This window comes from Strix uralensis, chromosome Z (genome assembly GCF_047716275.1).
Source record: "Strix uralensis isolate ZFMK-TIS-50842 chromosome Z, bStrUra1, whole genome shotgun sequence".
NCBI lineage: Eukaryota > Metazoa > Chordata > Aves > Strigiformes > Strigidae > Strix > Strix uralensis.
In genome coordinates this window covers 14,744,028-14,761,382 of record NC_134012.1, presented here as the reverse complement: position 1 = coordinate 14,761,382, position 17,355 = coordinate 14,744,028, and the positions used below count along the sequence as shown (strand labels likewise).

General features: G+C 36.2%; 1 protein-coding gene across 1 annotated transcript in view; it reads right to left on the bottom strand.

Moving 5' to 3' along the window:
- Positions 1–362: 362 nt before the first annotated feature.
- The window catches only part of DMGDH (dimethylglycine dehydrogenase), a 44,202-nt gene continuing 27,209 nt past the window's right edge, over positions 363–17,355 (bottom strand). The window contains exons 11-16 of the mRNA XM_074855418.1: positions 16,662–16,792; positions 15,014–15,231; positions 13,976–14,133; positions 12,849–12,908; positions 1,788–1,922; positions 363–1,117 (exon numbers count right to left, since the gene is read on the bottom strand). Coding sequence (XP_074711519.1) covers positions 902–1,117; positions 1,788–1,922; positions 12,849–12,908; positions 13,976–14,133; positions 15,014–15,231; positions 16,662–16,792 — 918 coding nt within the window. The 3' untranslated portion in view covers positions 363–901. The remainder of the gene's footprint in view (positions 1,118–1,787; positions 1,923–12,848; positions 12,909–13,975; positions 14,134–15,013; positions 15,232–16,661; positions 16,793–17,355) is intronic.

The window sequence follows — 17,355 nt, the reverse complement described above, 5'->3', positions numbered from 1 at the left end:
AAAGCTCCTCTGCTGTGGACTTAATTATATTTTTTCACTGGTAACATTTCCATGTAAGAACATATGGCTCTTACTGCTGTTCAATCTATAAATAACAAGAAAAGGAAGAACTGACTTTCTCTGGTGTCAGTCTAGCGCTTCAGATTTAGAACAGTAAATCCATGACACAGTACTTTCTGTTCAGAAACTGAATAGTAACATCCTGTGTTTGGTAGAATATTACATGTAATCTACCAGATGACTCATATAAAATAATGAAAAATGGGCTTCCTAGAACTGTTTCATTAAGAAGAATTAGATCTTGATCTTCTGTGAGAATTTCTGCCAGGTTGACACATTGAGAAAAAATATTAACAGTTCAGTTTGCCTTTAATGTTTCCTTTATTATTTTTAATCATTGCTGGAATGTATTTCAATTCATTAGGAAGCATTTTTGTGCAGAACTAGTGATACCATTTTAACGACAAGTTTGCAAAGTCATGTTGGAAGGAGCCAGGATAAGTTACTTTACCTTGCGGGCAGGCAAAGGAGGAACTGTGAAGAAGGAAGAATTTGCTATTGGCCAATACCAAGACCAAATTTCTCCTCTGCATTAATTCAGATCTGCCAGTCAATATGGGAGCAAGCTGAATCAAGAATGTACAAATTCTCTGCCACTTTCTGCTCACAAGTGCTACTGAGAAGGGGAACACATACTGGTTCATGAACTCTGCTCAGGTCTCTAACGCGAACAGTCCATACAAGGAAGCAAGAGGGTAACACCTTCGAATTTCTCACTATGTATGGCAGTGAGGATCCTGTGTTTAGTAATTAGCAAATCTGAGTAGTCTGATTCTCTTAATTTCATGCATATTAACGGAACTATTTCCTACTGCACAATTTGCTGTATCCTCATCTGTGTTTATATTTTGGGACTTTCACCCTTTTTCTGAAGGCGCATTCTTGTTGGTTCAGTCAGCACCAGTGGCTCTTGTATAATGGTTGCTGGATAATTTTTTCCTAAAAGTTCAACTTCCAATTTCTGTCCAACTTTGCTGAGTTCTATGGGAACATAGGCAAAAGCCAGACTCTGCTGAGCACTGTAACTGAAACTTCCAGACGTGGTGTTGCCAATAACCTGAAAAAAAACACAAACATTTATCTTTATTTTCAAGATGCAGTGAGGTTTTCTTCGAAAAAACCAACAACAACAACCGAAACAACTACACATCTCATATACTAGTTTTGGTTTATACACTTCAGACATCAAGTACGTTTCATGCAGTTCATAATATTCACTACTGTGGGTGACATCACCTTAAACTGGGAAGTTTTTGCTCCTTGAGAAAACAATCTATTCCTATTGTGTTCAATTAAGTTTTCACTGAAACATACACTGTACACATGCATATGTTCATTATATACAATAATTTAACTGCTAGTGTGTGTTTCAACACATAATCTGTGCTGAAGTGTGGAGGCCCAAACTTTGCTGTTGTTTTGTTTCTTTTAAGTGAATAGCAAAAGTGTTGTTAGGACAATGGTGAATTTGCAGAAGAAGAGAATGGATGACAATGCTTTAGTCTGTTCCAACTCCAGCCTCTGTGACTTGATGGTATTTCACGTTTTCTCTGTAGGTAATTAGTTAGTCTTTGCTTCCTGCTTGAAGACTAGACAGTGTTTATCATAGCTTCAAATTGTTCTGTGCCAGTAAAACAAAAATAATGCATTCACACTGAAACAGAAAGTTAGATTCTGTTCACGGAGAATTAACATTAGTTTCTTGTAACATGATCTATAGTTCTCACCTTGCCATTATGCCACACACTTTCATTTCCCTCTGGATCTACATTATCTGTTTCCAGGGTGAGATACACCAGTTGTCGTTTGAGACCCTTTTCTTTAATCTGCTTCAGTGCTTGCTTTCCAGTAAAGTCTGCTGGCTGAAATAATAGAAGATAATGATGACATGTGGTTATTTGGGTTCTGCAAAAAGTTTAGAGATATAAGCATTTAAATTTACCTTAATTTGTTTTCCTATCACTTAAATATTCTGTATGAAATACAGATGAAAAAAAATCTTTGACAGATATTATATCTTCTATCTTGGTATTTTTATATTTGGTACGTTATATCTTAGTAACTTCATTCAGTATATTGTTTTTCTAGATCTCAGTCCTGTAATATCTGTAATTCCAAATGTAGTAAAAATACATATGTATGAAAAGTGTGTTACAAGACTGCCTGCCTAGTTAAGGCTTTGTGCCAGAAGACTGTATATCATTTCAGTTTCTATTAAAAAACTTGAATTCCAATAGCCAGATCCTAAAGTCTGGGTGTCCCTCTGTGGACACACATCCTTTTTGATGCTATCATCAACCATGACAGTAACTTGTTACTCTTCCACTTCGCTGTCTCTGCCAGGCTGCAGAGCTGGTAGTTCATTCCATATTCTTGTTTTAAGGGATGTATGTTTTTTCCCGTATCTACCATTTTATGGGATAATGCAGCATTGTAGTTAAAGAATAATACTATAATTTGGAGTTCCCTTTTCCAGCTTGCCTGGAAAGGTATGAACAGGTTCTCATATTTCTGGAAGCAGACTGCATAAATGTGTGACAAGTACGGGAGGAGCCATCACTAAACCTCTGTATCTTCCAAGGTATATAGGACAGTATTTATTGAATGATAACATTGAGCTGATTCCACTGAGCTAGCCTGATTCCACGGCCAGGTTCACAGATATGAGCTTATTTTGCCTACCAGTAGTGGTGAACCTGACTTGTCTCATACTGTTATCTCCTAAGTCTTAAATGTAACTCAGACAACTTCCTTACTTAGTTGGCTGGGTACAGAATAGATTGGAAAAAGAAGCCATAGAAAAAAGAGTTGTTACAAACTTTGTGATCCTGAACAGAATGCCACAAGAACCAAGACAAAGACCCTTTCAGAGATGCTGACAGTTCAGACAGAGGATAAAATAGTAATCAAGCTGGATATAATTAATTCTAATAACTGTGCAGTAAATATTAGTGAAAACTATTTTAAGGCAGTTGATCTTAGGTCTGAAGCAGGAATTATATTAATTTGATGTTTAAGAGAAAAGGAGGGAAATGTTGTTGAAGACATCAAAAATACTATTTCTGGTAATGTTCTTTAATTTCTGCAGAGAACTATTGCACTGTCAGAATTACAAGCAGCACATATTGTACTTGGAATAGATTATTATGCAGTTAGTTCATGTGTTCTTCTTTCTGTAGTTCTTGTTCAGGTTCATATATGTGTAGGCTCAAAAGAAATTATTAAAGCCATGAGGAGTTTTTGACCTTTGAAAGATTAGACTCTGTAAGCAGTTGTGGAAAACAGCTTATGAACCAGTTAAGGACTAGTTAGTCTGAAAATCAAGGTGGACCAACTGAGGATAAAGAAGATATTGCATATAAGGATCACAGATGGTGCCCTTTGGGGAAAGACAGCGTGAAATATAGCTCAGATCGAAGACAAAAAGACTGTGTGGATTCATTTCAGAATATAACTGCCCAGATGCTGCTGGAAAATATAAAGCAAAGATCTCAGACAATAAACAGCTACTGGTACTTCCCTCTTGCTTTTCATAGAATTACACTTCTACTATGCAGGAACACTTATGAAAGGAAGTATCTACAATTAGAATCGCAATTATGACTGTATACCATAGCATGACACACAGACTAAAATATTTGCATGAGAGACAGAAATACCAAGGAAGTAAATATTCTACAGGCAGGCTTAGCACTGAATCAACTCTTTCCTACACATGCTACTGTAACAGCTGATATTTAGTCACAAGGAATGTAACTGTAGAACTAAGCACAAGTATTCAAATACAATGTTGTATGTCCTAAGGCCTTCTGACTGGGCTCCAGCTGCTGCTCTGGAAGAGGTTCGGTCTCCGTTCAGTCCTGTGTCATATTTGCCAACCCAGTGTGGATGTTAGTGATACACTAAGGCATCTAAAACAGCAGTATGAATGTCTGTAAATACCCATCTTTAGGTCTCTTAGTAAAAAAATATTGGTAACAGAGAGGACTCTCAGAACCAGCTTCCGACAGCATTCTTCTTCCATGCCCTTTTCCTCAGTTGAGTCACTATCAAGTTTTGCAGAAGAATTGTAACTGGAGACTTTGAGAATGTTTTATCACACAGCACTGATGTAGCTACTGCTAAACTAATAGCATGGCTCCTTTCTCCTGGTATATTCAGATACTTGCAAGTGCATAAACGTAGAGAGAGATGAAAGCCTTTAGGTTGTTGTGGGGGTTTTCAATTCAAGATTTCTGGTTAATTTTTACTTCTATGAATTTCTCATTTAGAAGTGGAAAAACAATTTCTACAAAAGTTAATACAGCAGTCTTAATCAGAGCCTTGAGTATGGCCTGGTAACAGATGTGTACTCCTGTAATGGGTCACTTCCAGATTAACTGTATAGATCACAGTTAACTCCTGTAAATATACTAGAACCTTGAGGTTGACAGCAAAAACAATTTTGACTTCCATTTCTTAATTACCTTTCAGATATGGAAACCATTAGAGCAAGCAGCTAGCAGACTTTAGAATCTGTGTATCTCTGGATCATTTTTTGCGTGTTGGTTACAGATACAAAATTAAATTCCTACCCAATTAATTTTAACTGGGTCAGGCTTTTGGCCACCTGGAATAAACCTCTACACAGTTCCTAAGATAACTGGAGATGGATTTGGGGGATTTAATGTAATGGGTTTGTTCTTTGTTATTTTATGCTCCTTGAAGGTTAAAAATATTCTTGTCTTTTTAGAATCATGGCTTGGAAAAATAACCAAGAGGTAACCTAAAATTCAAGCTCTCCAGAATATACACAAATATATAAATATATATATATACACACACACACACACACTCTATCTGCAATAATATGTGTGTATGTATGTATATGTACATACATAAACACATACATACATATGAACCGTACATAAACATGGATGAAAATGTGAAAATATATGTATATATATAATGTACAACTGTAAAAAATATGTGTATATATGCATTTTTTAAACTTTTAAAACAACTTCTAAAGAAATTCTAATCATATGAATCTGACTGGTTAAGGCTTTTTGTTTTACAGTTTTTGGGTACCCATGTCAATTGTACACTAACATATTTCCACCATTATTCATTTTTGATTTATGAGTGTGTGTGCATGAGTTTGTTCATTCCAATCAAAACAGCATTTTGGAAACTGATTAATTCAAGCTCTGTCTGGCTATAACAACTACTTCCTGTTCCTAGGAGAAAAATAATCAGTTTGCGTATTGCTTCTACTTGTTTTAGCTTGTCACACTAAATATAACGCAAGAAGAAAATCCCATTCAGCACAGTATAATTCAATAAATTAATATTAAAAAAAAAAAAACACAGAAGAAAAAGAACAGAAACAAAGGAAAACCCTAAATAATTCCAATCTCAAACTTATATGAAATTTAAAGCTGCTCTTATTGTCCTAGTTTAAAAAAAAATAATCACTTGACATGCAATAACAATGTAAAACTTTTACTGCATAGAGCAAGGACAGTCCTAATAAGCTAAGCCTAAAATACAGACTTTCCATTACCTTGACATGAGCTCCCAAAGCATTAAGCTTTGGCAAATGTAATGTTTTCAGATAAAATAAGAATACTTCTTAGATAAAGACAGTATCTACTGCTTAGCTTCATATTCTTTGACTGCAGTTCACCAGATAAAAAAAAAAAAGATGAGTTTTATCTTAAAAAAGATAACTTTTAACTGGTGCTACCTAACACACAGATTATGATGGAAAATCACAACACAAAGTCAAATCAGTTAAGTTTTTTAAACAGCATATAGCTAAAGGGAGCCTATTGATTATCTTCTCTGTTAACATATTGGACATATGTATTTGCCTTGCCCTTCTCATTAGGCTTTTACCTTGTGTAAGTTACCATGTGTTTGCTAGCACAAGATAAAAACACCTTTTTTTTTTTTCCCCAAAGAGTTCAGGAGACAGTAGTCAATGAGGTGATTTTCTAGGCACAGTGATGTACCCTGAAAAGTTTAACTTACTGTGTTTCAAGTGTGCTTGGCTTTTAATGGCATACAGATCGTAACTCTAATCCTCTGTAAAAAACTTTTGTGGCTTAAGGGAAGCAGGGGAATACAAATTATCTATAAAACTTTCAATTTTTGGGTTTTTTTTAGATTATGCAGTTTAGCAGAATAAAATCTAGGTATCTAGGAAGAAAAATGTCATATCCATTCCACAACTGGCAGCAAAGATATGCAAATCTCTTAATAATGAAACGTTGTAATTTATTTGAAATGTTACTTGTGACTGTGGGCATACAGCCAATTATGTGCACAAAGCCACCCAACTGAGTAAGGCAGCACCAACAGCTGCTGTGATCTGCTATAACCATCATGTTACAACATGATGGGGACAGCATCAGTGCAGTATTTGAAATTTAATTATTCTTAGTTGGATGCTCTTGAATAATTTCAGGGTAACACTCCAAATGATATCCCCCTCACCAGGGTAATAACTGAAGACCATTTTCCTCTGCAGGTAGCAAATATTTGACAAGTTTCTTTCCCTGTAGCAAGCCCAAGCTACAGTTTACACTGCACAAAATGGTTTTCTAAGGGAGATGTGGCCAGTCAGTATGTATGGCACTGCATCACTGCATCTTTCATTCAATCTACCTAAGCCCTTATCGTATGCAAACAGCCAGCTTTAAGGAATTAATATGATACAAACAACTGATGAATTATTGAATTTTGGCTCAAAATTCCTAGCTTAGTGGGTGCTTATTGCTTCACATGACCTAACAAACACACTGGCAATGATGTAGGTGTGCATTTTATACAGATAACAAAATCACTGCAGATTCTTTCCAATGTGTTTCGTACTCCGTATAAATTTATAGAATAAATCCTCTGGTTTATGACCCTCTGGTCATCAAATGAAGTAACCATAGAATATGGCTTCACTCCTAAATTTTAATTTGAATGGGGACAGGATTTAGGTGGGAAAGTACACTGAATAAGTATCTTGTAGGCATAATAAATAGGGATTGAAAGAAAGAGGGGAAAAAGGTACCCTTCCCCACTCTCAAATACCTAGTACTTTTCCATCACTCCATCCTTTTTCAGATCCCTCTGCTTTCCCCCAAGTTCTTTATCCCTTCTTCAGTAAAGCCTGTGCTCTTTCTTCTCCTTCCTCCCTTTCTTGTGTGGAGTAGAGCTGACACAATATGCAACCTTATACCAGGTTATGGAGTGGGATCAGCAATCACTACTGTAGTCATTCCTCTCAGAACAGGAGGGATGCAAGCTGCAGAAGTGAAGGAAGGGTGGACAACGGCAATAAGGGGGAGTTACAGAAACTCTTGAAGGTCAGCCTGTCCAGCATCAAGTTGGAGCACTGCTCCCAGCAGACCTGAACAGCAAGTGCCAGGCATTCCACCCACTAAGCCTGCCCTATACACCCTATACTGGATTTTAGAAGTGAGAAGATTAAAATTAATCATTTACTATGGTCCTGCAAACACAGCTCCTATTTTAAAATCAGTGACTGTTTAAGGGGGGAAAAAAAATAATAAAAAACCCAGCAAATAATTAAGAAGTGGAAAACATAAGCAAATGGCTACAAGCGGTTGTTTTTCTGGTTGCCCCTACTCACTCCTTGCCTCCATGTTTCTGAAAGCATAGGGTGCTACCAGATCAGAACAGTACCATTTTACATGGATGATGATACAAATGACTACATACGCTGCAATGCTGTAAAGACCCAGAGTCAGCATGTACATCTCTTCTGCCACTTTCTCCACCCTCTCTCTTCACCTAGTGCTGGGTGGTGTTTGTGGCCAGAGCACCAGATGATCATGGCAGGTCTGATAATTCTGCTAGTGCTCCCTTTTCTGAGGGCATGTTCTCTGCAGTTGGGTCAGTTCAAACTTTTTTGGTGTTCTTTCTCCAAACTGCATTTGTGAAATGATAAAAAAAATCATTTTCCCAAAAAAGATTTATTGTTTTGTGCTTCAATAAAACAGGACACATCACCTTAGACCATGGTAACACGATGAGTTGGACTGAGGGGCATTTCAGGCAGGGTGGCCAGGAGGGAAACAAATGACTGGAAAGAGGAGGGCATGAACTATAAGTTTAAACCTGCTTCCAAGGAATAAAAGGGTGGAGACGCAGCCTTAGAACTAGTTTCTCGTGAGATAATAACTAAGGTATAGTTATGCTGGAGGTTAGGTCAATACTTAGGGACTGTATCTTGTCATTCACCCACCTGTGTGAAGCTGCTGGGCATGACACAACTTCTATTCATAATGAATAATGAAGTAATTAAATGCTCATATGTCTAACAGATGCAATAGTAAATGCCACCAAATGCCACAGTGAGAAAAAGAGGTAGGAGTTGTAGACTAAGAGGCTTTTTTTGACATCGAAAATGAGGCAGTCACTGAGTAGGGTTGGCGGAGAAGAAATACAACTATCCATAAGCAGACAGGGAAAGGAGCAGGAAACAAAGGATAAGTATGGGCTGGTAGAGTAGACCTAAGAAAAAGTGAGAGATTCTGAGTATTGTAAAATCTGGAAAGAGGCTTGGAATGGAGAACATAGAAAGTGCCCCAGTAAATAAACAGGGCTGCAACAAGGAAACATTGCCTCTGATAACGGTATTTCCTCCTAGCGCAAACAAGCACTCTTAGCTAAGCGCTCAGATCCCGGCCTGGAAGGGCGCCCTAGAGCAGTCCCAAAGGGTTTCCATCATCTACCGCACTCTCTTCCCAAAACGCAGTGAGCTGTTGCTTCAGAGGGAGTGGCCAGGAGATGGCAGTCTTGGATACAGCAAAACAAGTCACAAACCTACAAATAGTTAACCTCGGGTTTTTGTAGCTGTACGCTCTTGATGACTGTTGGCACTACTGGATTCACACGGAAAACCCTTCTGACAGAGTTCATTTCTGTGAGCTACTCAAATTGAATGGAGGTTTTTCACCCTAATATCAAGTTTTATCGGGACTTCTGGTCCATTACGCTCAGGGAAAAAATAGGCTGTTTTAAGAATACTGAATTAGCTAAAACTAATCCACCACTTCAGAAGACCAAAAAGACACATGCTAGCAGGTTTTGAAGATGCAATCAGCTTCTGAAATAAGGAAATACTTTTTTTTGTATGTCCAAAGTGAACACAGTAATCATTTAATAAAGTTTAAAGTGTAGCAGGAAAACATTTTCTAACATAAAGACAGTGAATCACCTGAACAGACTGCCCAGAGAGATTGTGGGATTCTTCAGGACTGAGAGGTCTTTGTAATTTCACACATGAAATTTTTATACCTACGGCAAGGTAAACACAGATGTAGTTGATTCTGCCATAGTACAAAGGTCTGGAGTAAATTAACATCTGGTGATTGCTTATCTTTTTGCTATTGTAATATCTTAAAAATTCATTAAGTGTAAAGCAGGGTTTTGAAAAATAAAAAGCATTCAGAGGTGATATACTATATTTTTGACCACTTAGACCTGAGAAAGTGCAGAGTGCAGCAGAACTAAACCGGTATTCTGGGATGTGGAGAAAAAGAATTGCAACTTTTTCTTCTTTAAAGATGTTCTGTGAATTTGCTGCCACAAAGACCATTAGGATTCGATGAAGTATTTAGTAGTAGAGTGCTTATTCATGAAATCAGGCTATCTAAACGTAACTGAAAATCAAAAGAAAGACTACAAGTGTTAGAAAAAATTCCACCTCTAAAACAGACAGATTTTGCTGTGAAGTTATGAAGACATTGTATATTCTAATTTAGAACTTAATCCTGTTACTGTCCCTCCACTTTGGTTTAAACACAGACCACCCCACTCATCTGTGCAAGGAAGCAACTAACACCAACATTAGAGAAAAAAGGAGTATCAAGCTGAGCCTAGACAAAACCACCTACTGATAAAATGAAAGTTGCCACAGAAATCTTGAGGAAAGAGGTTACTTATTGTCATGCTAGAATTTAATAGACTGTGGGGGAAAAAATCGTCAACTTGAGCTTTTAAGAGTTTTTCCTGTTGCTCATCACAAAAAAATTACTAGTCCGTATGTACCTAAAGATGATGCATACACTAAACTTTGTAAACTTAGAGAAGTAGCAGGATTTTATTGGGAATTTGCATCTCTTCATATTTATTGCACAGATATTTTAATGTCCTCTCATGGAAATTAAAATACTTTTTGATTGTATTACCTTCACTGGCATTTGGTTGTTCATTCACTTTAATCTGTTTAGAAACTGGTTACATTTTCCATGACATATCACTGGAGGTTCACTTATGTTGAAGTCTTTTTGCCCATTCTGTGAACTATTTCAGCTGCTTGTTGCACAGTAAGAAGCACTCTAGTAATTGAACAGTGCATTTCGGTTTTAATTTACACAGAAATCAGCACTTTACCCAGCTGGGGGTGCATGCTTAAAGGAATAAAGCTTGTTAGGAAACTAAAAGACCAAGATGTCAAAAAGAAATATTAGGTATCTGTTTCTTGTACTTTTTATCTCAACTGCCCTTTTGGGGGAAAGTTTTCTTTACAATAGGAACAAATGATAACAGGGTATTTTGCTTGTCTTCAGTCACAGTGGCCTGTAAGGAATGCTGAGGTCTATGCCGTGCCAAACGGACACCAAAACCAGAGGCATGGAACTGGGATTCACAGCCCCAAAGTGCCAAGAAACAGAGTAAATAATCTCACATTGCACTTCATGCTACAATGTTTAGTCTGCTTCCAATATCTGAGTTAGCTCAGGTACCTCTGCAGTGTCAACATACAGTCACAACTGCCCTCATTTGAGTTAATAAATAAACATTGATTATTTCCTTTTTCACATCAGATCAGCAGAACTGGCAAATAATTTAGGGTGACATCCTGCATCTATGCTGGAGATTCATTCCCTGCCCATTTGTCTGAAATGTGAGTATCTGCTCCAGAGAGCTGTTCCAAGCCTGCATTTCAAACATGCAGAGAAGAGTGCGGAACAATAAAGAATGCTGTGCTTCGTGCACATTAGTGCCTTCGTATGTTCTGCATGGGCATCTTGGCAAGAAACAGCTTTCCCTGCTTATGGCTGCTTTCCTGCTTATACTAAAAAAAAAAGAAAAAGAAAACCACAGAAATATCAAATGGAAGTGGAAAGAAAAAACAGTAATAGTAGCATTATTTTTTATTGCATTCCCCCGTAATCCTGCTAATGCTCTCCTCAGGATGGGAAAGTCCTTCATGAGTAAATACAACAGAATCCTATTCTATAAGTCTGTATTTCTTTTGCATGTGCCATTTACTTTGATTAGGGCAAAATTACACTACCCAATGGAGACAGCTGTAACTCCACTACATGTAGGAACTGACATTGACACCCCTGGGAGCACCTTGCCTCAATCCTGCATAGGCTGAAGAACTTTAACACCTATAGACAGGTTCAACAGTTGGAGAGGAAAAGCATCTTCCTGGGCTTGTCCCTGTTATGGTCGGTGAAACTCCCTCATAAAGCGCCTTTTTAGGTTTAACATGCCTCCATAATTCTTGCCTACCCAAAGTTTAAGATTTGTTTATTTGGAGCTATAACAAAGTTTGGGATTTTTTTAATCTGCTCCACAGTGCCTCCACATAACATGGCAAAAAATATCAAGAGTCATTTATTATCTGATTTACTACCATTTCAGGTATAAAGGGAACATAAATAAGAACAGAGTTTGTCCCTGTATCACATCACATCATTGTAAAGATGAAATGTTTCACAAACATTAATTTTTCTTCTTGATCTCCCTTATGTAAAAATAATGCCACTTTATTTTACAGATGAAAATCTGAGGCAAAAGATTAAGTCAGAAATAGCCCCTCATTTAGGGCACCTAACTTGAAATGTCTAGGACCTGAGTTTTTACATTAGAAACTTCACATCCACTACGCAGTCAACTGCTGTTTGAGTTGATGGGCTAACTGGTAGCAACAGACGGCATCAGAGCTGCACAGGAAACTATTTCACCAGGTTTCATGGAAAGGTCCTCAATTTGACAGAGTTTGGACATTTGGTTTGGGATTTACTTGGACTGGAAAAGAGAATTACAAGCAATTTCTGTATCTATTAGACTATAACAGAGTCTGATTTGCTAAAATATTAACATAAGAAAATCAGGATGCTGATAAAAGGAATAGCATGTTTTCATTTTTACTGCAAATTTCAATTCAACTAGTCCCATTCTCTAAAATTCAAATCAGGCAGGAACAAGTTATGAGCAGAGGACCTCTTCAGAAATTCTATGAATTAATTATTTTTTAACCAATATATTAATTTAACTTATATTTGACTTACATCTAAGTTGTCAGTCAGCAGTTCTTCTAAAAAATCTATTGTTTTTTTCAGTAGTTTCTGTACTAGAATGGTAGCCAGAGAAATGATCCTACAGACAACTTCTTTAGTGAGAATGAGCAGGTGAAACATTTTCACAGTATGAACAGGCTTGTTCAGTTTGTATATACATACTATATGTTTACAAAAGCGCATAACTCAAATTTCTCTATGAAAATAAATCACAAAGAGTTATTTTTCATGTAGACAACATTTAGTATTTGCAACTTCCTGATCTAACATATAATTCTGTTAGCAAAAAACATGGAAACATATGAAACATTTTTTTAAACAAATCAGTATTTATAAAGTAATTATTCTTATAATTGCTCAGTTTACTTTCTAAACCTATTTTATTTTACAGATAATGATATTTTTCTTTTCAAATACTTAAAGGACTAACCTTGGTCATAACACAACAGTGAAAATAGTAAGAAATACCTTGTTTAGCTTTACAAAGTATTCCAGTCCGGCTTCCAAGGGATTAGTGTCACAGTTCATCTGTTAAAAAATATAAATTCACTATCCATACATGATGGACCATCGTAGCTTTTGGGTTGGGGGTTATTTATTCGTTCTGTGCATCCTTCTATTTACTCCTGTGTCAATGTCTTCCAAGTTGCATATGTGCAACTTCCATTTGAATACACTGTAAGCTTCAAATATGCAATTTCAACAGAATATCTACTATTATGCCTAATGTAAAGTATAGATATATAAATCATTCATCTCAGTTTCAATATGCAAAGTAAGCACACATTTCAGTAAGAAACAGGATTTTTCCTCAAAGCAGAATGGAACCTGCAGAAGAATGAATAACTGAGGTATGCACATTAATTCCAACACAGAAGAATGTCATAGCTAGAGAGGAAAATAAAACACAAAGCCAATTGTCTTCACCACCTTCCCATTAGGTACAGGGGCAAAGATCTGTTAGGCAGCATTTGAAGAAAGAATGAAAATAATTGGCATAAGACAAACAAAAAGGACCCCTAAAATCCCAGCATTTCACCTTTCTGAGTTCTTTCATTTCCAAAGGAATTAGGAAAATTTCAGGTAAGTAGAAATTATACCGATTTTCCCCAAATCCTCTAGGGCCCCTGAGTAGCTCTTTATTGTGAGTGAGCAATTTCGGCAGAAGCAAGCTAACAGGAAATTAAAAAGTTCCAAATACATTATGAAGCAGGAGTAATTGGCCTCTCATGACACAGTTATTACAGAAACAAAACATTTCCAGAATCTATCAGCCAAACCTTTGATTTCAAAACACTAGAGCTCAGCAAAACCCTCATAATTTTGTTATATACAAGAGGGAAAAACATCAGTGAATCAAAATAAGTGTCTCTTTGCCAGCAGTGCAATTGATTATACTAGTTATTTTTATTTAGAAAATACACTGTTCAGAATTATAGCAGCTTTTTCCTGCTCAAGGTGAATTTTCTTTTCATGCTAAACTAAGAAACTGCAACAAATACTATCTGTGCTAACTCTGACTAAAAGCTGTATATTCATAATTAAATAAATAAAAAAGAAACAGAAAGAATAATAAAGAATTTATATTTCCTGACCTCTGCCCCCCAGGCTCGGAAACCCTTTTCCAGTCTTAACGCATTCAGAGCGTATGTTCCAAAGTTATCAATTCCCTCTTTTTGGCCAGCTTCCATGATTGCACCGTAAAGAGCTACAGAATCTTCTTTTCTATGATAGAGCTCCCAGCCCAATTCACCTGTTATACAAACAAGATTAATGGTTTCATCAGCTCAACAATGAAACAGTCCTAATAAAATACAATCATATCCTTGGTAAAAAGTGGGGATCAATCCTGTAAGTGTTAATTCACATTTTAGGGTAAATTCTGCTATCATATAGCAAGTCTAATTCCCTGCAAGAACCACCAGAGCATTTATGCCCTAGATCTTAAGCAGTGGTACTATTATTCTAATTGAAACAGTTAACTGAAATTGGGGAGGAGGGGAGAGGGGAAATAATCAGAATAACCAGTAAGAAAGGTCATGTAACAAAGTCACAATGAGAGATGAAGCTTAAGGGCAATATAAACAGATGATGACTTGGCAAGTGAACAGCAAATCTATGCACAAAATGAATGTATTGTCTCATATTTAGTAGAATAGAAAGAGAAAATTACAAGGACTTCAGCTACTTCAGAATGCTCTAAATTCAGTCTATTGCAGTAGAGATGGACATAAAAAGAAATAATAAAAAGTGAGAAAAACACTCAGCACTACAGCATTATATTTTCAAGGCACTTGACAAACACTAATATACGGTAATCCAAAAACAATTCTTGACGTTGGTTTTGCAGCAAATACCACAGAGGTTATCAGACCTGGCCTTTTGTTCTGTAAAATAAATATTTACACTATAGGGTATTCTAGAGAAAAAGATCTTGGAAAACTCAGCACAGAGTCTGACCATATCACGTTTGAAAATCAATGTGCTGTTTCCTCGCACATTTATATATAAATTGTAATTAACCTATTGCTTATGAAAACATGATGAGATTTATTTTTCAATGTAATTTTAGTTATACTTATTATTTTATTCATTGTTTCTTTCCTTAACAGTCTGTTTTCTCTATTGCTTACCTGTGTATGATATCCTAATGGCAGTAACAGCAATATCAGAAAGTTTCAAATGTCTAGACTGGAGAAACTTAAATGAACCATCACTCAGATCCTCATTTGTCAACTTCTGGAGGACCTGTCGTGCATACGGACCTGCAACACCAAGTACTCCCATCTCATCTGTCATGTTTTCTATTTCAACTTTGTATGCACCTCTCATTACCTCCTCTTCTATCCATCTGCCCATAAAACACAACATTGATGTTAAATTTTTAATGAAAAATTACTGATTTCAATAAAATTTAAAAAGGAATAATTTTTGATTAGTATTCATCTTCCCAGTAGCTCCCAGTCCCACACCTTCTAAAAACAAATAAAAGTATGTGCTACAATAGTCAAATCCCTCATTGGTGTTAAACCGTGTTTTCTGGTGAGATACCAGTATAGGAACACAGGTATCTGGGATACAGCCAGGAAATGAGAGAATTTAAACAGGTGGAACAGTATTTTCAAGATGAGAGAAAGAAGTGATCTCATAGGACTGAACACAGATTTGCCTTTGGATCCAGAATGTGTTAATAAAAAGTCAACATACAAAAAGAGTAAGCAATAAACACAGTGAACATAAGAAATCTTCAAACAAATTCCTGTGTCAACAGAAATGTACGACCAGGTTCATTCCCTCCTGAATACAGTATGTGAAGTATTGGGAGGAAGTTCAGTTTTGATTTAATCAAAAACATCAGCTATGTATTGTCTTTCAGGAAGTTTACAAAATAAATTAGTATTTTAAAATTTTATTTTACTACTTTCTTAAGCAGTGTTCAAAGATCACAGGCACAGCGGAGTACCAAACAGGACTGTAGAAATTTTGTACAATCAAATGCATTAGATCAGATTCTGCCATTTGGGTCCTGAATGTGCCAACAGTCCTACTGATTCCCATGGGACTGTTATGAAACAGTATATTATTCATCACGTGTTGGGGTAGCAAATTTCAGTCTTTTATGTACTGGCTCATTTTGAATAACTGATTTGTCAGCAATCTCCAGTAAGAAAAATTCTTTTCCTTAGTATGTATGTACAGCCACTAATAGCACTAGAAATGTCACTTCCAGTGCTCATCTATGAAAAGCATTTTAATGAAGTTATCCTGCAACTGCTTCTATTTCCTTTCTTTCTGTTGTTTTACTTTGTGACCCCAGAGCCCAAAGCAGAAGACATTATCAGAGTATCAGGAAGACTGCACTACCCACCTGTATCAGCCAGGTCAGTGCCTCTGGGGTCATCCATGTTTAAAGCCAATTTTCTTTTTTGCGTAAGAGAAAATACTAGAAAGGAACAACTGTGTTGTGTTCCATCATACAATGTCAAACACAAACAGGTTCAACAACAAAACAAGAACTACCTCCATTAAAGTATATTACATAACTATCAGTAAATTCTCCGTCTTTTTACATCAGCAATAATCCAGTACGCAACTGCTTATACTTCAGGATTCAAGTCAACCAAGTTTCTAAGAAACCAAATCAATAAATAAGTAGAATTCTTGTAAACTTAGTGAAAGGTTTGTTGAGTAATAATGAAGAATTTGGCACTTAGTAAAAAGAATTCTATATTAATGTGACTGTACAGCACTATGTACTTACTGTATCAAAAATAAACTAACCTCAGATCATGGAGTTCTGACCCTGAGCCAGTTACAAGCATAAATTCTCCAGGATACAGTTGAGAGACTGTTAGCTCAGCATAAACTTTTCCTCTCGGTGTTAACATATGGCTTATATTTGTGGAACCCACCTAAAGAATAAATTTGCAATTATTAAGAATGAAAAATAAAATTTTAGAATTCCTAAACATTTCTATATATGGAAATATGTCTTCACTTGAAAAAAACGATTTTTTTATGTTTGTCCTGCTATGCTATAATAGGAGTGGACAGATACACAACTGGCCAAGCTTAAGCTCTACAGTAGAAACTTCACATTTTTCTTTATAGAAAAAATTGAAATTTTTGAAATAAGATAAATTAAGACCTTTACAAATATTTGTTAATTCTGTATTAGACAAGGCATTCTTAGGCTACATTTGATTTCAGAATGCATTTTCAATGCAAATTCAATTTTAGTTTGTCCTCTGATCATCAGAATAAAAGATTGTATGTGTTATTGACATAAATATTCTTTTTCAGTCATGTATATAAGGTTTTCAAGATCCAAAAAGGATAGCATTCACTTTGACCCTTACTTTAAAGAAATACTGAGTTGGCTTATGCTTTTGTGGCCCTGATTTATGTATGCTTTTATATTTTATGAAGTTGCTGACTATCAATCTGCACCTCTGTACATTTGAATCAGGTTCTG